The sequence below is a fragment of the Primulina eburnea genome, chromosome 16, assembly GCF_022965805.1.
Source record: "Primulina eburnea isolate SZY01 chromosome 16, ASM2296580v1, whole genome shotgun sequence".
In the NCBI taxonomy this organism is placed as follows: domain Eukaryota; kingdom Viridiplantae; phylum Streptophyta; class Magnoliopsida; order Lamiales; family Gesneriaceae; genus Primulina; species Primulina eburnea.
Genome location: NC_133116.1, coordinates 2,486,403 through 2,506,399, shown reverse-complemented (window position 1 = coordinate 2,506,399; position 19,997 = coordinate 2,486,403). Strand labels below are relative to the sequence as shown.

Here is a 19,997-nt window from a genome sequence, read left to right as displayed (position 1 = left end):
ACTTGCATCAAATTTTTATAAATGATGGATTTTTTGAATGGATAATGTTGCACCAATACTTGATCAATAGAAACAGTCTTTCTTTCTTTTTTTTTTTAAATCGAAATTTCATACTGGTTTTGTTTCAACTTGTTAAATTTACTTGCATCAAAATTTTATAAATAATTTGTTTTCATCTCACAAAATGTACGCCCGAATATGTAGACAGAATCCAGAGGTGTCGCAGCCATGGTGCAATTGCACACAAATTACAGCCCTAATTTCACCATTACAGACCATAAACTCATACACTTGTAGCGGTATGAAAAAAAAAATCATTGATAGCCAAATCACTTCGTTCCAAATAATGTTACGATTTATATATATTAAAACAGTGTGTCATCATCTACGTACATGAAACAAGTTCAAAAAGCACAATCACCCGTTAAAAGTTAAATTTAAACATTTCCTGATAACCGATGCAAACAAACAGAATGCACCTAAAAAAGTGCATTTAATATGGAAAAAACTTAGATATTGTTTGACATATTAAGCTAACACTCCGAAATTGTAAGACAAGTGATATCAGAGCTTTAAACATTGTTGAAGCCACCGCACCCGCTGGCGCTTTTTGTGAATGACCGAACAATAGTCTACCCTTCACCACAGCACCCTGGATCTCTTTTCTTGACAAGCACAGGTGCTGCCACAGTTTAAATTCACTCTACAATTCAGTATGGTGAAAATCCTTTCAATACAAAGATAACCTGCTGGTTTTGAAAACAGATAATCACATTTATCTCTCGACATATATCTAAATTATTTTTACCAAAGTGAGAATAATTTACAAACCCCATGAGAGGGGGGAGAATGAGCCAGGTTGAGCACAGATCATCTAGATGTCATTTTCAGGCGGGGCTAATTGAACAATAAATTTCTAGTAGCTAAGCTAGCACTTCACCTATAATAAAATGCTCGACCAGTCAAGCTTGACTCAAATTTTGACTGAATTGCTGAGAAGTAAACTCACTACCACCCCTAAATCTACAATTTTCGGAGGATGGGTTGTGTAATTTGCAAACATACATCAGTAGACGTAGATGACATTTGCAACTTGGCAAAAATGAAGTATTAAGTTACTGAAGATACCTGGGGCCACAATCGGTATGCAAGTTTACAGCTTTGATATTCCTTTTTCAGTGTTGATTTTTATCATCATCGTCACCTGTACCAGCAGCAGAAAGGCGGAGCCCTAGGGAGCTCAAGTCGCCTATCTTTAGCAATGCCGCTGCAACAAACTCCATCAAGCATGAAGCCGCTCCCAATCAAACTGAGGTTCGCTGGATGGATCAAAAGTAGGGAATGCAAAATCCAGAACCACTACCCAGCTCATCTCAGTAACTTATGCCTGCACCGTAGCCAGGGAATTAATATGCCACCCTAGCAGCCACATTCAAGGAAGCCCAAAACCTTCCTGGCTGGGTGCAGGCATGGCCCAGACCCCTCACCGAGGCCGGGCTACTCCAAAACTAGCATCATGTTGCTGCTGATGAGACTGAAATGAGAAATTAGTAAAAGGTTATGGACTGTGGCCATATGTCTGAGCAACAATTTTTTCCAAAAAAATACTGAATATCAAACAGGGACAATTTCAAAGGGAAAAAATATCTCATTTTGTATTTTTGTCTAATTACAGAGAACTCTTAAACTGGAAGTAGAATAAAAATGCGTAGATTATTCGAGTTGCCTTTGACCAAAGATAATAACCATTGCAAATGAATAAATGCCTCATCAGAATTTAAATTCTCAAAACAATAGGGTCTTAAAAAAATGATGAACAGAAATGAATATGTTTTTACTCTAGTCCATAAGATCCCCTCTTACATTGCCCCACGCTAGATAAGGATTTTTTTTCTTGGAGGGAGTAAAACAATAAAAAATCGCCCATAGGTAAATTGGTTGTCTATGAAATTTGGACTTGCCATAATATTCCAGTAGCATTACACTATATTTGATCCACTCCCACCATACCCTTCCTCCATCGACTTAATACCTCTGTATATACTGGTGACTCCAAGTATAAAAAAGTATTACTATCGCGGCTCCAAAATCATTTCACACAAACAATTAAGGCTAGGTTGCCGAAATGTGAGAATTATTCCAAAAGAAGAGAGAATATTCTGTGAATTTCAAATAACTACAGATCAACAGAAACTTTACAATCTAATAATTGTCTCGAGGGGTTAAGCAGAATGCTATGAACTAACATCATCTGTCAGGCACAACAATAGCAATTTACTGAAAGATTTTCAAGTACAAGCAGAGCTATCAATAATGTGATACAAAGTCCTAATAAAATATAATAAAAAGGGGCACCAAAGTTTATAACCCTACATAACTTATAAGCCTACCTCCACGTATTGTGCAATTTCTTCGCTCTATGAAAAAAATAACCCTTGTGAACAAGGGAGCCACTTTTTCGTTAATGGGAAGGAAGTCGCTCATAGGTAGCCAAATTAATCAAACCAAAGAAATTTATAGGACATCCTTACAAATCATACCTGTGAAAAAGGCTGGTGAATCTGTTCGTGAGGGTGGATGTAAGGATATCCAGCTGGTTGACAAGGATACTGAGGAGAATTCAAGTAGAGCCCAGAGTTTGCGTGCACATTGACATTACCTAGGCCAAATGGGGACAGCATGGCTTCTGTAGGACCATACCCAATACCAGTAGGAGCTGATTGTGAAGCCCATGGTGGTAGATGTTGGGGAACAGGTCGAGGCTGATGTTCAGAAGAAATTGAGGACTGTCCGTGACTAGGTCCAAGCTGTGGAAATTCAGTGTTGTAGTTTAATGCAGGTGCATACATAGGCTGAATAGTGTAAGCCCCTCCACTAAATCCAAAACCAGGGTCAAACCTTTGTGTGTACCTGAGAAAATTGTAAAACATTAGCTCCAACCCAACCAATGATGACCAAATATTTGTTTTCCTTTTTTCACACTCTTGCAAGTAACTTAGTAGACCAAAGCTAGATCCGTGTCCAAAAGTAATCCCAAAGAATATCCAAGTACAATCAGCAAAACGAGTTGTTGCCTGTTAATCGAAAACCATCATTATTAAAAGAATTTAAAACATTTCATATTTAACAGAATCAATAAGATCCATTTTGTATCACTGATTAAATATAACGAAATGCAAAGAGTAATAATAAACCAAAATACAAACACAATTAAATAAAAAACAGAAGAGCGAAGCTCTTTAAGCAGAAAACAATCTGAATGTGATCCTGTCTTCAAAAACAAAAAAGCACAATGATAACAAATATCTTGAGAAGCACAAGCAATAACGATATTGAAAATGAACAAAAAGGTGGAATCGGCAAGGAGGGAAAGAGGGTCCATCATACCTGTCGTATCTCCTGTCATAGTCGGGATCCTTACGATCACCATCACGATCCCGAAAGATAGCCACTCTATTATTTGTTTTGTGCCTACCCATGGGCTCCTTCTCAGTCATACTTCCAGTTATTCTATTGCTGATTACAGAAGAATCAGAATAACTTCTGCCAATATTCTCATCAGAGACACCTACTGGAAAAAGTCTTTCTTCTGCCCTTTTATTCCCCATTGAGCCAAGTTGAAAACCATCCTGAGTCCTATGTTCAGTTTCTGGTTTCCCACTGGAAGTTCCACCAGAACTGCTGGAACTAAATATCCGTGCCCGAGCCCTATTATATTCCTCCTTTCTTTCCTCCACACTTTTAGAACTATTGGATTTGGCTAAATGCAGATTTGAGTTGTTTGAAGTCTGTGATCCCTTTTGTGGCCTTTGCTTGATTGCAACCTTAAAATCTCCACCCTCTTCAGTAGGAAGATTTACAGGAATGTCAGCCAAACGGATCAAAGGAAGCCGAATATTAGAAGTCTTCCGAACAATGATCCTAGAGCAAGATCCATCAGGAAGATTATTATCCAATAAAACCATGGACTGTAGAAAATAGTGCTGGGCTACGCGATGGGCAGCCAATCTCAAATATGAAGTAGGAAGATGTTGGAATTCCATTTGTTCCCTAGTTGGATCGCGAATGAACTTTTCAACATCATGCTCCATTCGCAGGACTGAACATACCAGAATATCATTATCCTCACAAGCATCAAAGGCAAATTAAAAACCAGAACAAAGAAATAAAGACAGACAATGCTCAATGATAGGATCAAAAAATTGCACAGAGCCATCAGGAAAGGAGATTGAAGCCATCTCATCATTGCATATCATCAAATTCATTATTTTTTAAACAAACCAAAGGGATACAAATGTAGGATTAGAAACAACACAAAATCAGACCATAAATAAAGTAGATGGGGCTATCTCACTCATGCATAGCAACCGATGTTACAGTTCAAAATCGCTTTAAAACAAACTAATAAATTTCACGACTGTATATTCAGATAATGTAGAAATTTGGATTCAATATAATGTATGAACACATCATTGTTTATCGCATATGGAAGGTCTTTAGAGATTCAAAAACAGGTGCTGGTGAAGTGCCGTGCATATACAGTCTAAATTCATTTTATTGACAATAGCGTGTGAGCCCCATCCAGTGTCACAAATTTGCATTTGAAAACTACATTAAATTATTGATCAGTGTATTTAACCGATTGACTAAATTTTCTCTTTGAAAGGATATAATTATCAAATGCCAAATACATCGGGGAAATCAGTCAAATTCAGCAAAACTCGCTAATTGAAGAAAATTGTGAAACGTGGAAAAATGCTAGAAACTAGAGAAACATACAAACGCTTCCATTTTCAAGAAAAAATAATTTAATATGAAATTTCATTGAATTCCGTTTCCAATTACTCAACAAACTGACAAGTTTTATTTCTGGGAGCATGGAATTTTAAGCCTTCCTAGCAATTTTTTTATCGTGAAATCTAAAATTTAACTACTTGCCCGGTAAATGTTTAACAAATATACAATCATAATTTACACAAAAATCACCAGAGCCGTATTAAAAAAAACTTGAATTCAAAACTTTTGCAAACAGCAAAAAATAGTGTATTCAGAAGGAACGAAATAAAAAGAGGTAAAAATATCGAACAGATCGATAATCCTAACTGCCTCCAACAAAGCCTCACCGGAGAGCCGCTCGCGAGGATTCTGTATGGCTTCCCGCAAAAACTGATCCACTGACATAATCAAATCATCTTTATTAGAGTCTGAGACCAACACCGAGCCCTCGGCTATCTCAGGTTGACTCGAACTAGTATTAGTAGAGCTTGGATCTTTTCTAGAAGAAAGCATGAGGCGGCGCATGCTGGCGTCCACATCGGCAACCTCCCACGACTCCGGTGGAGCGATACCGTCATCCAACGCATCCAAGGACGTCGCCGCTGCACTCTCCATGAAATCTTCTCCAACAATCTAGAGGTCGATGTCAGATTTTCATATCATTGGATCCAGGAGAATTCCGAGGCCTAGATTTGAACAATCAGCTCAATGTCATCCAAATCATTGGGTGATTTACAAGACCAGAAAATAATATTTAGGGTTTCGACAAAACGAAATGAAGATAGGGTTTGAGGATATTTTTATTGGCAATGTGGATTGGCACGTGAGTAGCACGTGATGCAGAATCGTATGTTGTAAAAAGTTTAATTTAGGTTGCTCAAAATTACTTTTCTATGTATTGCTTTAATTTTTATAGAACTTTTGACTAATAGGTTATGAAACCACATTTGTGTTCGAACACGTGATGTTGAACATTAATGTTAGTGTTCTAAAAAATATAATTCGGTCTTAAATCATTCTAAATACTAGTTACGCTGCACATGTGATACATATGTGTACATATTTTTTTTATCATTATCGGTGGGTTAAAGTGAAATTTGACAAATTATAGAGGGACTAAATTGATATTTAAATTGTTGAAAAAAAAATATGTAATGAAATAAAAAAAACAAAAAAATAAAAATGTAATATTAATATCATATAAAGGTAAAGTTGGAAAAAAAAATCGGTGTCCTTCTTAGATGGTTACTATCATGTCTTCAACTTTAATAAGATAGATGATATTGCTAAAATCGGTGATGCTAACTGGGAGGTCAGGTCTTTGCTTAGAGAGCTCGGATCTAACCGCGATACGCTGGCTGGGAGGTCGGCACGTCACCTATGGAGCTCAGATCCAACACCTCGAAATCAAGAAACACAAACAAGAGTGTTAGAAGGGGGGCCGGAAGGTTGTTCTGGCGTAGCCCCTCCGACGCTCAAGTCAGAGTATTGAAAACTGAGAGAACGTGTGTGCTGAGAGAATGTGTGTATATGAATCAATAAAACAATGAACGGAACCTGGTATTTATAGGAGAACAATAGAGTCCTAGTTTGACAGATTAGGATCCTCAGAATCTTCGGAAGATTTGATTAGATCTTGCCCAGATTTGGTTTAGATATCGTGCCAGATTTGATTAGATCTTTGATGGGCTTTACCTTTCTGGGCTTTGATCTCTGTGGGCTACGCGCTTAATATCTGAGTAAGAGCTCTCGTAGGTATGAGCCCGCCTGAATCCAGGACCTTATGGGAGCTCGGCTCGGCTCGGGAGCTCGGCCGAGAATCTCCAATCATCCCGATATCACCTTCTTGGAGGTCGGCCAGGGAGGTCGGCTTGGGAGCTCGACTGACCTTTCCGATCGTCGTTACTGCTGATATGGGAGGTCGGCCAGGGATGACCTTGGGAGGTCGGTGTGGGAGGACGGCTGACCTCCCCGATCGATGGAACTGCTGTTATAGGAGGTCGGCTCGGCATCATCTTGGGAGGTCGGCATGGGAGCTCGGCGTGGGAGGTCGACTGACCTCCCGATCTACGGAACTGCTGTTATGGGAGGTCGGCTGGGATGACCTCCCAGATGACCTCTCGCGCTTCCCTGAATGCCGAGTTCTCAATTAGATGGGCTACCGAGAGCGGGCCGAGCCCATCCTCAATCCGGGGGTATCACGAGTCCCCCCCTCAAGTCGAGCTGACGTTGTAGACCAAAGCTCGTTGTGGTTTGAGCTCTTTGTGGCCCATAGGCTGTCCTGAGATAAGTCGGTCAGGCACTTGGAGCTCGGCAAACACTAAATAATAACATGATGAGGTCATATTGAGAGAGGTCGATCGGGAGCTCGGCCCAACACTTCATTAAATAATAATACGAAGAGGTCATCCTGAGGAAGGTCGACCGGAGCTCGGCCCAACACTTCATAAAGTAATAACCTGATGAGGTCATCCTCAGGGAGGTCGATTGGGAGCTCGGCCCAACACCATAAAATAATAACCCGAGGAGATCATCCTGAGAGAGGTCGGCCGGGCTATGGGAGCTCGACCCCACACTTGATAAATAATAACCTGATGAGGTCATCCTCAGGGAGGTCGGCTGGGAGAACGTCCCCATAAAATAATAACCCGAGGAGATCCTGAGAGAGGTTGGTCCGGCTATGGGAGCTCGGCCCAACACTTGATAGATAATAACCTGATGAGGTCATCCTCAGGGAGGTCGATTGGGAGCTCGGCCCAACACCATAAAATAATAATCCGAGGAGGTCATCCAGAGAGAAGTCGATCGGGCTATGGGAACTCGGCCCAACACTTAGATGATAACCCGAGGAGGTCATCTCGAGGGAGGTCGGCTGAACTTTTTAATGAAATAATAACTCGGTAAAAGCGTGCCAAGGGAGGCAAGCTCGGCAATGGGAGGTCGGCACAACCCTTCACAAAATAATAACTCAGTAAGATCATGCTGTGGGAGGTAAGCTAGGCCATGGGAGGCAAGCTCGGCAATGGGAGGTCGGCACAACCCTTCACAAAATAATAACTCGGTAAGATCATGCTGTGGGAGGTAAGCTCGGCCATGGGAGGTCGGCTTAACTTTTCAATAAAATAATAACTCTGTAATATCATGATGTGGGAGGTAAGCTCGGCCATGGGAGGTCGCGCTGTGGGAGCTCGGCTCGGCCATGGGAGGTCGGCTGAACTTTTTAATAGAATAATAACTTGGTAAAAAAAAAACATTTCTGAGCTCGGCTCGGCCATGGGAGCTCGGCCAGCCACTTAACGATAATGACCGGGTAAAAATAAAATAGCGATGAGCTCAGCTTGTCCATAGGAGCTCGGTCAGCCACTTAGCCATAACTTTGAACCGTAAAATTTATGCCGAGCTGAGGTGAGCTATGAGGCTCCTGAACCGAGTGAGGGTGAGGACCCCTGTCATGCTGGGCATAGCCAAGAAGAGGTGAGCTCTGGGATCCTGGCTGAGGGTGAGAACCCTTGTCATACTTGGCGTGACCAAGATTAGGTGAGCTCTGGGCTCATGAACTGACTGAGGGTGAATACCCCTTTCATACTTGGCGTGACCAAGATGAGGTGAGCCCTGGGCTCCTGAACTGGATGAGGGTGAAAACCCTTATCATACTTGGCGTGACCAAGATGAGGTGAGCTCTGGGCTCCTGAACTGGATGAGGGTGAAAACCCTTATCATACTTGGCGTGACCAAGATGAGGTGAGCTCTGGGCTCCTGAACTGACTGAGGGTGACAACCTTTATCATACTTGGCGTGACCAAGATGAGGTGAGCTCTGGGCTCCTGAACTGGCTGAGGGTGAAAACCCTTATCATACTTGGCGTGACCAAGATGAGGTGAGCTCTGGGCTCCTGAACTGACTGAGGATGAAAACCATTATCATACTTGGCGTGACCAAGATGAGGTGAGCCCTGGGCTCCTGAACTAGCTGAGGGTGAAAACCCTTATCATACTTGGCGTGACCAAGATGAGGTGAGCTCTGGGCTCTTGAACTGACTGAGGGTGAAAACCATTATAATACTTGGCGTGACCAAGATGAGGTGAGCTCTGGGCTCCTGAACTGACTGAGGGTGAAAACCATTATCATACTTGGCGTGACCAAGATGAGGTGAGCCCTGGGCTCCTGAACTAGCTGAGGGTGAAAACCCTTATCATACTTGGCGTGACCAAGATGAGGTGAGCTCTGGGCTCCTGAACTGACTGAGGGTGAAAACCCTATTCAAACTTGGCGTAACCAAGACGAGGTGAGCTCCGGGGCTTCTGCAAGACATGGTGAAAACCCGTGTAAGCTTCTATAATTTTGAAAGAAAATGTGTAATTTTAATAATGTAACTGAATATAGCATCGAATACTTAGGTTCTTTCTACAAAAGTAACTGACAGAATAAAAGAAATTAAAGGTATAATATCTAAGTGATGTTATTTGCGGAGGTTGTAAGCATTCCATGGCCTCTTCAATTTCTTCTCTGCCAGATCTTCGAAGTAGTAGGCACCCGAACTAAGCTTTTCCATCAACTTGAATGGTCCTTCCCATCTTGGATCTAACTTTCCCACGTCCACATCTTGAACCTTCTTCCAAACTAAGTCTCCCACTTGAAAGCCCATCTGAATGACATTTCTATTGTACGATTGGGCTGTGCGTCTCTTGTAAGCTTCCATCCTTATGGCCGCGGCTTCCTGCTTTTCTTCCAAGAAATCTAAGTCCGCCGCTCGCCTCTCACTGTTTCGTTCATCATAGAATATTACTCGGGAGGTCTCTTCGTCATCTCTGCCGGGAGCACTGCCTCATTTCCATAAACTAAGCTGAAAAGCGTCTCCCTGATGCCCATCTTCGGAGTGGTTATGTACGACCATAGCATGCTTGGGAGCTCTTCCACCCAATTTCCTTTTGCATTCTCACGTCTACGTCTTTGCTCAGTGTTCCCACAGACGGCGCCAATTGATATTGCTAAAATCGGTGATGCTAACTGGGAGGTTAGGTCTTTGCTTGGAGAGCTCAGATCTAACCGCGATACGCTGGCTGGGAGGTCGGCACGTCACCTATGGAGCTCAGATCCAACACCTCGAAATCAAGAAACACAAACAAGAGTGTTAGAAGGGGGGCCGGAAGGTTGTTCTGGAGTAGCCCCTCCGACGCTAAAGTCAGAGTATTGAAAACTGAGAGAACGTGTGTGCTGAGAGAATGTGTGTATATGAATCAATAAAACAATGAATGGAACCTGGTATTTATAGGAGAACAATAGAGTCCTAGTTTGGCATATTAGGATCCTCAGAATCTTCAGAAGATTTGATTAGATCTTGCCCAGATTTGGTTTAGATATCGTGCCAGATTTGATTAGATCTTTGATGGGCTTTACCTTTCTGGGCTTTGATCTCTGTGGGCTACGCGCTTAATATCTGAGTAAGAGCTCTCGTAGGTATGAGCCCGCCTGAATCCAGGACCTTATGGGAGCTCGGCCGAGAATCTCCAATCATCCCGATATCACCTTCTTGGAGGTCGGCCAGGGATGACCTTGGGAGATCGGTGAGGGAGGTCGGCTGACCTCCCCGATCGATGGAATTGCTGTTATAGGAGGTCGGCTCGGCATCATCTTGGGAGGTCGGCATGGGAGCTCGGCGTGGGAGGTCGACTGACCTCCCGATCTACGGAACTGCTGTTATGGGAGGTCGGCTGGGATGACCTCCCAGATGACCTCTCGCGCTTCCCTGAATGTCGAGTTCTCAACTAGATGGGCTACCGAGAGCGGGCCGAGCCCATCCTCAATCCGGGGGTATCAATAGAATATATTAACTTTGACGAATGATGTATAATATTTGGATAATAAACCAATATATCTACTTACATATAAATATACCACTTTCAATTGTGAATTTCCCCATATGCCCTTTTTTATCTAGCTTAGCAAGTTATATTCTTATATGGGTTAAGTTGTAATTTCGTTGTTTGTCTTAAATAACTATAATTATCTACTTATTATTTTATTTTATTTTATAAATATAAATATATCACTTCCAATTGTGAATTTCTCTATATGTCCTTCTTTATCTAGCTTAACAAGTTATATTCTAATATGGGTTAACTTGTAATTTACTTGTTTGTCTTAAATAACTATAACTAATTACTTATTATTAATATATGAGCATTAATATTCATTGAAAACATTGAATTCATTCCTATTTTTTCCGTCTTGCAGTTCTACATGGCTTTTTCTTGTTTTTTTTTTCAGAGTTCGGTTAATTCTTGTCACTTTTCACATAATTTAAATATTATATCTTGGTCTCTAAAGATTTATTTTGATGGTTATTTTGAGCTCTTCTATCCAATCTATATAGTGTATATGTATTTTATTTTTTTTACATTAATTTATTTAATGCATTGCATCTTTTAGTGTTTCATTTTATTTTAGTAATTATCTATTTTCCTCCCTCTATGAGTTTTTTAACTAAATTATTTGATGTTACATTAGTTTATTTGATTTAATTAGTTTAATTTATCGAAAGTTCGTGTTTTGTTACCATTTTTTTCTTTCGTCTTTTTTTTACAGTTCGGTTAATCTATATAATAAATTTATCATCTTTGAGATTAATATACCACTTTCAATTGTGAATTTCCCCATATGCCCTTTTTTATCTAGCTTAGCAAGTTATATTCTTATATGGGTTAAGTTGTAATTTCGTTGTTTGTCTTAAATAACTATAATTATCTACTTATTATTTTATTTTATTTTATAAATATAAATATATCACTTCCAATTGTGAATTTCTCTATATGTCCTTCTTTATCTAGCTTAACAAGTTATATTCTAATATGGGTTAACTTGTAATTTACTTGCTTGTCTTAAATAACTATAACTAATTACTTATTATTAATATATGAGCATTAATATTCATTGAAAACATTGAATTCATTCCTATTTTTTCCGTCTTGCAGTTCTACATGGCTTTTTCTTGTTTTTTTTTTCAGAGTTCGGTTAATTCTTGTCACTTTTCACATAATTTAAATATTATATCTTGGTCTCTAAAGATTTATTTTGATGGTTATTTTGAGCTCTTCTATCCAATCTATATAGTGTATATGTATTTTATTTTTTTTACATTAATTTATTTAATGCATTGCATCTTTTAGTGTTTCATTTTATTTTAGTAATTATCTATTTTCCTCCCTCTATGAGTTTTTTAACTAAATTATTTGATGTTACATTAGTTTATTTGATTTAATTAGTTTAATTTATCGAAAGTTCGTGTTTTGTTACCATTTTTTTCTTTCGTCTTTTTTTACAGTTCGGTTAATCTATATAATAAATTTATCATCTTTGAGATTATATTAGTTTCCAATGATTTATTTTGATAGTAATTTTAAGTTCTCCTCTTCCGAATTATTTTTTTTCAGAGTTCGGTAATTTCTTATCGCTTTCACAAAATTTGAAGATTATATCTTGGTCTCTAAGGATGTATTTTTATGGTTATTTTGAGCTCCGCTATCCAAACTATATAGTGTATATTTATTTTACTTTTATTACATTAATTTGTTTAATGTTTTGGATCTTTTAGTGATTATCTATTTTCCTCCTTCTATTAGTTTTTTAACTTAATTATTTGATGTTACGTTATTTTCTTTAATTTAATTAATTTAATTTATCGATGGTTCGTGTTTTGTTACCATTTCTTTTTCTTCATCTTTTTTACAGTTCGGTTAATCTATTTAATAAATTTATCATCTTTCACAAAATTATGAGATTATATTAGTTTCCGATGATTTATTTTGATAGTCATTTTAAGTTCTCATCTTCCGAATTATATATTAGTTAATATTTATTTTAGTTTTGTTACATCAAGAACTTTTAACCTCATTTTTAAATTTCAAAATTGTTCATGTTGTTTACCACACCACATTAACTAAGTCATGATTACTAATAATAATAATAATTATTATTATTATTGTAACTCAACGGAGCATATGTGTGGGTAAATGATTATCGTTATCATCTCCACTCAAAATTTGTCATGATGAAATAGTTGAGGTAAAGTGTGGTTATGATAGTATATTGGTTTGCTTTCGGATGAGATCATTTGATTTGTGATCAGGTATAACTCGATTAATATAACTATAATTTAACTAAATTAATAACGTGTTGTAAATTATTTGAGAAAAATATATTTAAGGATTTTGATTGAAAATGATAATAACCTTATTTCATTATTTGGTTGAATTAACGATAAATATTACAAAATACCTTAATATTACACTTTATTTTATTAAATTATGATATTTAATTAATATCTCAATATATATCTCAAGCTTATACTTTTCTACAAATTTTATTAAAATAATGTCAGTAAATATCATTTATCTTATGATACTTTTCCAATGAAAATGAACATTGAGTTCATGTATATTCTATATGATTTTTTACAAAAAAAAAAATAAATAAATTATATTTTATTTACAGTATAATTTGATTAGTTTGATCTATTTCAACTTTATTCATATAAATAAAAAGTAATGATAAATTAAAAAGAATGAAAATTACTTTCTACTTTTTAGCTAAATTTATGATATAATCCTGATAATTTTTTTAATTAATATAATCAGTATAATAAATATGAATAATATTGATAATTTATTATCATTTGTTATATATTACAATTTTACATAGGAAATTTTTTAACTGAGTATTACATATTATTTTATATATGTGTTTTACTACACATATTTATTTGAGTGATATTATGTTAAAAAAATTTATTTCACTGAAATTATTAATCACCAATATTAATTTATTGATGATTGATTATGATATAAAATTAATTATCTATAATATGTATTTTAAAAAAAAACATAGAAAGTTAAATAAAATCCACAAGGGGTTAAAAGTTAGCAAAAGCACAAGTGATATTTAACTTAGTAACAAGTTTTAACAGTTTTATTTTAACATTATTATGACAATTTAGTAAATTAAGATAATTTTATTTGAAATTTGTATGTATTCTATTTAAGTGCATCGTGGTTTTGATTTTGATAAAATTCACTATTCTATTAATTTTATTTTTATTGTTTTTCATTTTGAATGATATTTGGATGAAAATATTTTTGTTTCATTATGTTATAATCACGCGGATTGAAAAATGTCATATAAATAAGTGAATATATGATTTATTGTCATAATGTATTGTTTTTTATGTATTTAGATTGATAAATACTCATAAACAAAATTTTATTCAAACGATTATTAAATATTATCTAATTCCCGTTATTATATTTTTCATTTTTAGTCACACACGTGCATCGCACGTGTTCGTTCCTAGTATGTACATATATATATATATATATATATATATATATATATATATATATATATATATATATATATAATTTTAATATTTTATATATATTAAGACGTTTGATTGAACAAATATGTGTAACCAACTAGTATTTTATCATTTACTAAAAAAATGAACATGTATATTGTCAAGCTCACACTCCATCACAAATTTTGTAAATAGGGAAACATTTCGTATTTTGAAGTTATGCTCTCGGTGTTATTCTTAAAAGAAATTTGCTTTCTCGGGAGAATTTTTTCAAGTAATTGTTGACTCAAGTGTTGTAGAGTTTTCGTCGGGTAATTATCGGCACATTTAGAAGCCTATTAATTAAAGACCTAGTTCATCCATAATGTATGTGGAGTTAAGATTAAGAAATTATATTTAATAAAAAAAAATATTAAGAAAAATAAACTTGTGTATATTTGTAATTAATCAGTTGATCATAATATTATCTACCAATTTTTAGACGAACATGTCACATAACCCCGCCACAGAAACTCACGGCTAGACCTCAAGCAATTGATTATTATTTCCATGTACTTGAAAGGGTTTTAGGCAGGTGAGTTTTTTGTTATAACATCTCAATTTTTGATCATTTTCATTTTTTTCTGGTGACTTGCTTTCGATGATGGAGTTGTATTTTTTTCTTGAGATCATTACTCTGCATTTGCTGTCTCTTTTTGTTGGGGGGATTTATATTCTGACTTATGGTTTGTTCAGCAAGGAGGATGCTCACTGCTCAGAGGTGTATGCATGATGCTTCTTCTGATACTCATTTTGGTTTCTGCTGTGATATCGAATAGGAAACTGCTAATTAATGAACTATCTGGTACTTCTCAATTCATTGACACCATGTTTTAAGGATGATCTCCGGTTTTATTATTGAAGTTTTACAAGTTCGAAGTGTATTTGAATGATCTTGAGTTATCGATACTTGCTTTCAATTCTTCATAGGCAGGCCTCAGGTACTATTGGTTAAGCCAGATCCCGACTTTGACTCCGTACAAAAAAACTACAGTAGTTTGAACAATGGTTTCCATCTTCAATCAACTTATTTTTATGGGAAGACGTTATTGTTTCCTTCTGGAACTACTCAACACTGGCTTGTTCGAATGGGTAGGCCAGCAGTTGGAGCCATTAGGAAGGCGTGTGAAGTTGGTTACTACAGCCAAGTCTTATTGAGGTTTTGGGGAAGTGCGGCCATGTTTGTGTTTTGAATTTTTATTTTCTGCTGTTTCTTCCGTGAAGTTTTCTTATGTCATACCACGTATCCTTATTACAGTAAGAAAGATGCTCAGATATGCATGTATCATGTTTCTTGGGAATCTAACTATGGTTTCTGTCGTGAACTAGACAATGAATGTGCTCAAGAGTTAGCTGGTTAGTATTTTTTTCTGCGTCAATTGTTTAAAATGAATGATATGTGCTAACAACTGTCAAAAACAGATTCTTAAACAAAGAAAATGAAATGAAACTCTATGCTGTAGGCATATACTTGAACTGATTATGTCAGTTTGCTCTCCTTTTAAGTGAATAAATAACAAAGAGTTCTATAGGAGACTTAGTTTGTGGACAAGGCTACGTTAAGGGTGCTGTTTCTTGAATCTACTATACAATTTTGAATGCATACATATGTTACACGAGATGATAGTAATTAACCCACTAAAGTCTTGATCCATGACTTTTTTTATCCTCGCTTAATGTGCAATCGGGCTGCGGATCCATATACGTTACACAATATAATACACTTTTTTCCTACTAAATCTGAGTATTTTTGCTGTGTGGTTTCTCTCTTCAGGCCTATCCTCATACACACCTGAGAAAACCTTGATTACTGGTTTTGGTGATCTAGTTGAAGGTACAATGCCATGGACGAAGGAGTAGTGATTATTTACGTTAGAAGAAGGTCATATAAACATATATTGCCTTATTTGTTTTTAAGTTTCCTTTCTTTGCAGTTAAAGACATAATGGACAAGATCTCTAAGAGGTCCAAAGGCTACGCTTTCATAGAGTACAAGACCGAGGAGGCTGCAAATACTGCTATGCGTGAGATGAATGGCAAGGTGGCTGAACTTGGTTTACCCGTACACAGCTTTCTCAAAAATTGTTTAAAGACTTCACAGTTGACAATATTATCCAAGTTTCCTTTTTTGTTCTTTCAGATCATCAACGGCTGGTTGATTACCGTCGATGTTTCCAAAAAAAAACCCACTAAAGTCTAGTGGGGGAAATCTGAGATCTATGTCGTGATTGGCAGCAAAGTGAATGACAGAACCTTGAGCTCCAGCAGTAACAGCTTCACAGTTCCTAGTCTTGCACCGTGACACGTCTTCTCGATTATTGAGTACCATTCACAAGTGTGTTTCTCGTGTTGTTTTCTGGCAACGACTTCGATAAGTCGTGAAGATGAGGAAGAGATGTTGAGCGTAAATCAAAACGGAGCAACGCATGGATAAACTCAGTGTATCGTGGTTAACTTTAATTATTTCCAAAAATATTAATATCACTCCACCTTCTCTGTTTAATTTCCTTGTGGACGAGATTACCTCTAATAATACTTTCATAAAATCTCTATTTGCTTAAAAAAAAAAAAAACTCAAAACGCAGTAGCTTTCTTTGTCATAATTTTTCTTCATATGCAAATAAGATATAAAATAATAATTTTTAAAAATCTAAAAATGTATTATTATTCATATTTTATCTCAAGATTTTGTAGGGTGAAAAAAAGATTTGTCAATTTTTTTTTGTAATATCAAATACATAAAAATTATGGGGTTTACAAAATTTTGATTTACCAAAATTTGTTAAAGTGTTTTGGATAATATTTTAAATATATATTAAAATTTAAAGATTTAAAAAATTATTTTTGCAAATCATATAATACATACTCTAGTGGTTAGTGGTTAAGAGCATAATTACAAAGACATAAATATATTTTTTGAATTCTTTTCAATTCATATAAATTTGCATTGTATATTAAAATAAGGTAAAAACTTGTGTGAGACACTCTCATAAGTCATATTTTGTGAGACAGATATCTTATTTGGGTCATCCATGAAAAAGTTTTTTTACTTTTTATTATAAATATCGGTAAGATTGATCCGTCTCACAGATAAAAAATCTCACAAGAGACATACTTTAAAATCAATTACGCTCGAGTAATACTTTTGCTCATGGATAACAATTTTGGGGAGTATGAATGGCAATCTTTCTTTCTTTCTTTCTTTCTTAAAGTGAAAAGCACAAATTAATAAGTTACCCAATGAATTTACACGCTTGTACGTCAGGGTAAAAGAGTGGTACGTCTTTTCTCATGCAGTACCATGGCATAAAGGGTCTTGTACTACACATAATACCAATCAAAAGAAGCTTGCTTTTGGTATGAGTTCACCAAGAGCACATGTTTTCCTTAAAGGGTTGGTGTCCAACAAAATTTGTTAGCCAAACATACCAAAGTCAATCCATCTCCACCTTCTTGTTTCATATCGGATCGACTAATCACCGTATATATCCTTTATAACGACATCCACTTTTATTTCGAATAACGAGTACAACACGTATATTCCATCAATAATGACTTGATATAAATATTCCATCTTTTTAATACAATTGACCTATCACATCATCTGATCTTTCGGGATTCATAAAAACATTTTTTTCGATACTGTCACATTGACGTACACTTAACTAACAACGGTTTTGCCATCTAATCCATATCACATTCAATCTTGGGAGGAAATTTTGATTGGTATTACAACCAAAAATGTGATTAAAGACGAAGGGAAGCTAGATGAGTTTGAATTTATTAATTTGGTTTGGTACTTTGGTATGCCATTTATTTAAAAAAAATACTACATTTTTTTATTATACATGTATATTTTGCACTAGTAGCTATAATAATTTATTTTTTGGTACGCTGATTGGTGTTGATTCAACGAAGTAAGTAAAAGTTTAATCAATTACTATGAGCTCAATTCTCCGAACCAACACATTGTCAGATGAGTTTGTCATACTTGATTTGCACAAGGTGTTCTTAAAATAGTTTTCAGGTTACTAAGTTCCATTTTTCTAAAAAACGATAGGCGATACGGTCACCCGTCATCTAACAACCAGGCAGGTTTTTGCTTTTAATCATAAATGTCTAACTTTTTATGTTTATTTATATATTTCTTCAATACTTCTTCTAAATCAGATTCAAACTCAACGTCAATATTTATTCTTTAATTTCTTTTCATCCTATACAAAATCTTCTTCGTTAAAGGTTTACCATATAACGAGAAAGAAGTAATGGACAAAAAATCTGCATATATAATTTATATTAATTCAAAATCACTTAGAGGAGTAATCAAAAATGGAAAATTAGTGACAGCGAGTTTCATGCGTCATGTGTAGGATTTTACGCTTTCAAAGTGAGAAAAGATTTTCTGTGAACAAATCCACGACTTTAACTAAATCTTCTAAAAATGAACTAATAATAATTATGATCACGATGAAATGATACTTCAGCTTACACGCTACCTTCTTTCTTTATTAATTTTCTTCCTCTATAAATATCGCAACAATGAGTGAAGCTTCTCTCATTATCACCACATTTTCTCTCCCTCAAGAAAATATTTTTGCTCTTGTTGGAATATACATACCGTAAATACACAAAATGTCTGAGGCAAGTTTCAGTTTTTGAATTCTCTTTCTAGAATATTAAAATCATCACATGCTATTTTCACGTTGAATATACTGCATGAGTTTCTGCCATTGCCCATAACAATTATCTGTTGAAATTTGCTGCGAACTTGATTTTGTTATATGGTCATCAATCAAAAATTTATTCTACGGTTGGAAATCAAATTGTACGTCGGTTGAGTTATCTTTGGTTTCTTGATTTCAAGTGGAGCAAGACGAGACCTTTTGTAGATTCAAAAGTGTTTGTTTTATCATTTTGTAGAGATGATTTTTGAGCTAAACAATGTCAAGTACTGCATTGAATCTTCCTCTTTACTTTTGGTTCCAATGATGGTGTAGCTATTATGGGAGTTTATTCTGTGAGAAATCTAGTACATTTTTGTGCACAAATGCTGCATCTTTTGCAGTACTTTCTGTGTTTACATCTGACCAAGAAACAACACTTGTGTAACATTGATCTGTTTTCTGGGAAACATATATTCATAGCTTTGTGATCAATTGCAGACTGTTGTGCTCAAGGTTAAGATGTCTTGCCAAGGTTGCGTAGGGGCTGTGAACAGGGTTCTTTCGAAAATGGAAGGTTCGACGTCTCCGTCTGGATTGCTTGATTCTATTTTTAATAGAAACTTCGTACTTCTGAAGTGATGGCAATTAGTGTTCACTGATAGCTTCAATTATATTTGAATATTGCAAAAAGATGCGTCCAAATAGCATATCTGCCGTTGTCTAGCTAAATATTTCCGTGGTCATTGATTTCTTGCTCCTTATTCATAGGCGTCAACTCGTTCGACATCAATTTGGAGCAGCAAAAGGTGACGGTGAAGGGCAATGTGAAGCCAGAGTCTGTTCTACAGACTGTTTTGAAGACTGGGAAGGTGACTTCCTTCTGGGAAGCAACCGAGGCGAAACCCGAAACTGTGCCGAAGCCTAATGATCCCCAGGCAAAACCTGAACCAGTGTCAAAGCCTAACGACCCTAAGGCCACACCTGAGTCGGGATCAAAGTCTGCTGACGCTGTTGTTGCTGCATAGTGTACCGAAAAGAAATGTTTCTATTTAACAAGTATTTGGAATAAAAAAAATAAAGTTTATATAACGATGTTATGAACAATTGTTATGGGTTCGTCCGTGTTTGGATTACGGTATTTTTACTTCTTAGTTTCTATATAATGAGTA

The 19,997-nt window shown here is 36.1% G+C and overlaps 2 protein-coding genes across 6 annotated transcripts; one reads left to right on the top strand and one right to left on the bottom strand.

Moving 5' to 3' along the window:
* Nucleotides 1-306: 306 nt before the first annotated feature.
* On the bottom strand, nt 307-5,576 carry LOC140816187 (uncharacterized). Of its 5 annotated transcripts, none has more exons than XM_073175279.1 (5): nt 5,124-5,576; nt 3,388-4,099; nt 2,541-2,910; nt 1,129-1,534; nt 307-749 (listed from the first exon to the last, which is right to left on the bottom strand). In XM_073175279.1, the coding sequence occupies exons 1-4, from the start codon at nt 5,389-5,391 to the stop codon at nt 1,484-1,486; spliced, it is 1,401 nt and encodes a 466-aa protein (XP_073031380.1). In that variant the 5' UTR covers nt 5,392-5,576; the 3' UTR covers nt 307-749; nt 1,129-1,483. The 5 variants fall into 5 exon arrangements, with proteins under 5 accessions (XP_073031380.1, XP_073031378.1, XP_073031379.1 ...); XM_073175277.1 differs by having other exon boundaries at nt 307-746; XM_073175278.1 differs by having other exon boundaries at nt 307-703.
* A 13,159-nt stretch (nt 5,577-18,735) lies between these two features.
* On the top strand, nt 18,736-19,944 carry LOC140817016 (copper transport protein ATX1-like). Its single transcript, XM_073176571.1, has 3 exons — nt 18,736-18,805; nt 19,327-19,402; nt 19,597-19,944. Exons 1-3 carry the CDS (start codon nt 18,797-18,799, stop codon nt 19,851-19,853), a joined length of 342 nt encoding a protein of 113 aa, XP_073032672.1. The 5' UTR covers nt 18,736-18,796; the 3' UTR covers nt 19,854-19,944.
* The last annotated feature ends 53 nt before the right edge of the window (nt 19,945-19,997 follow it).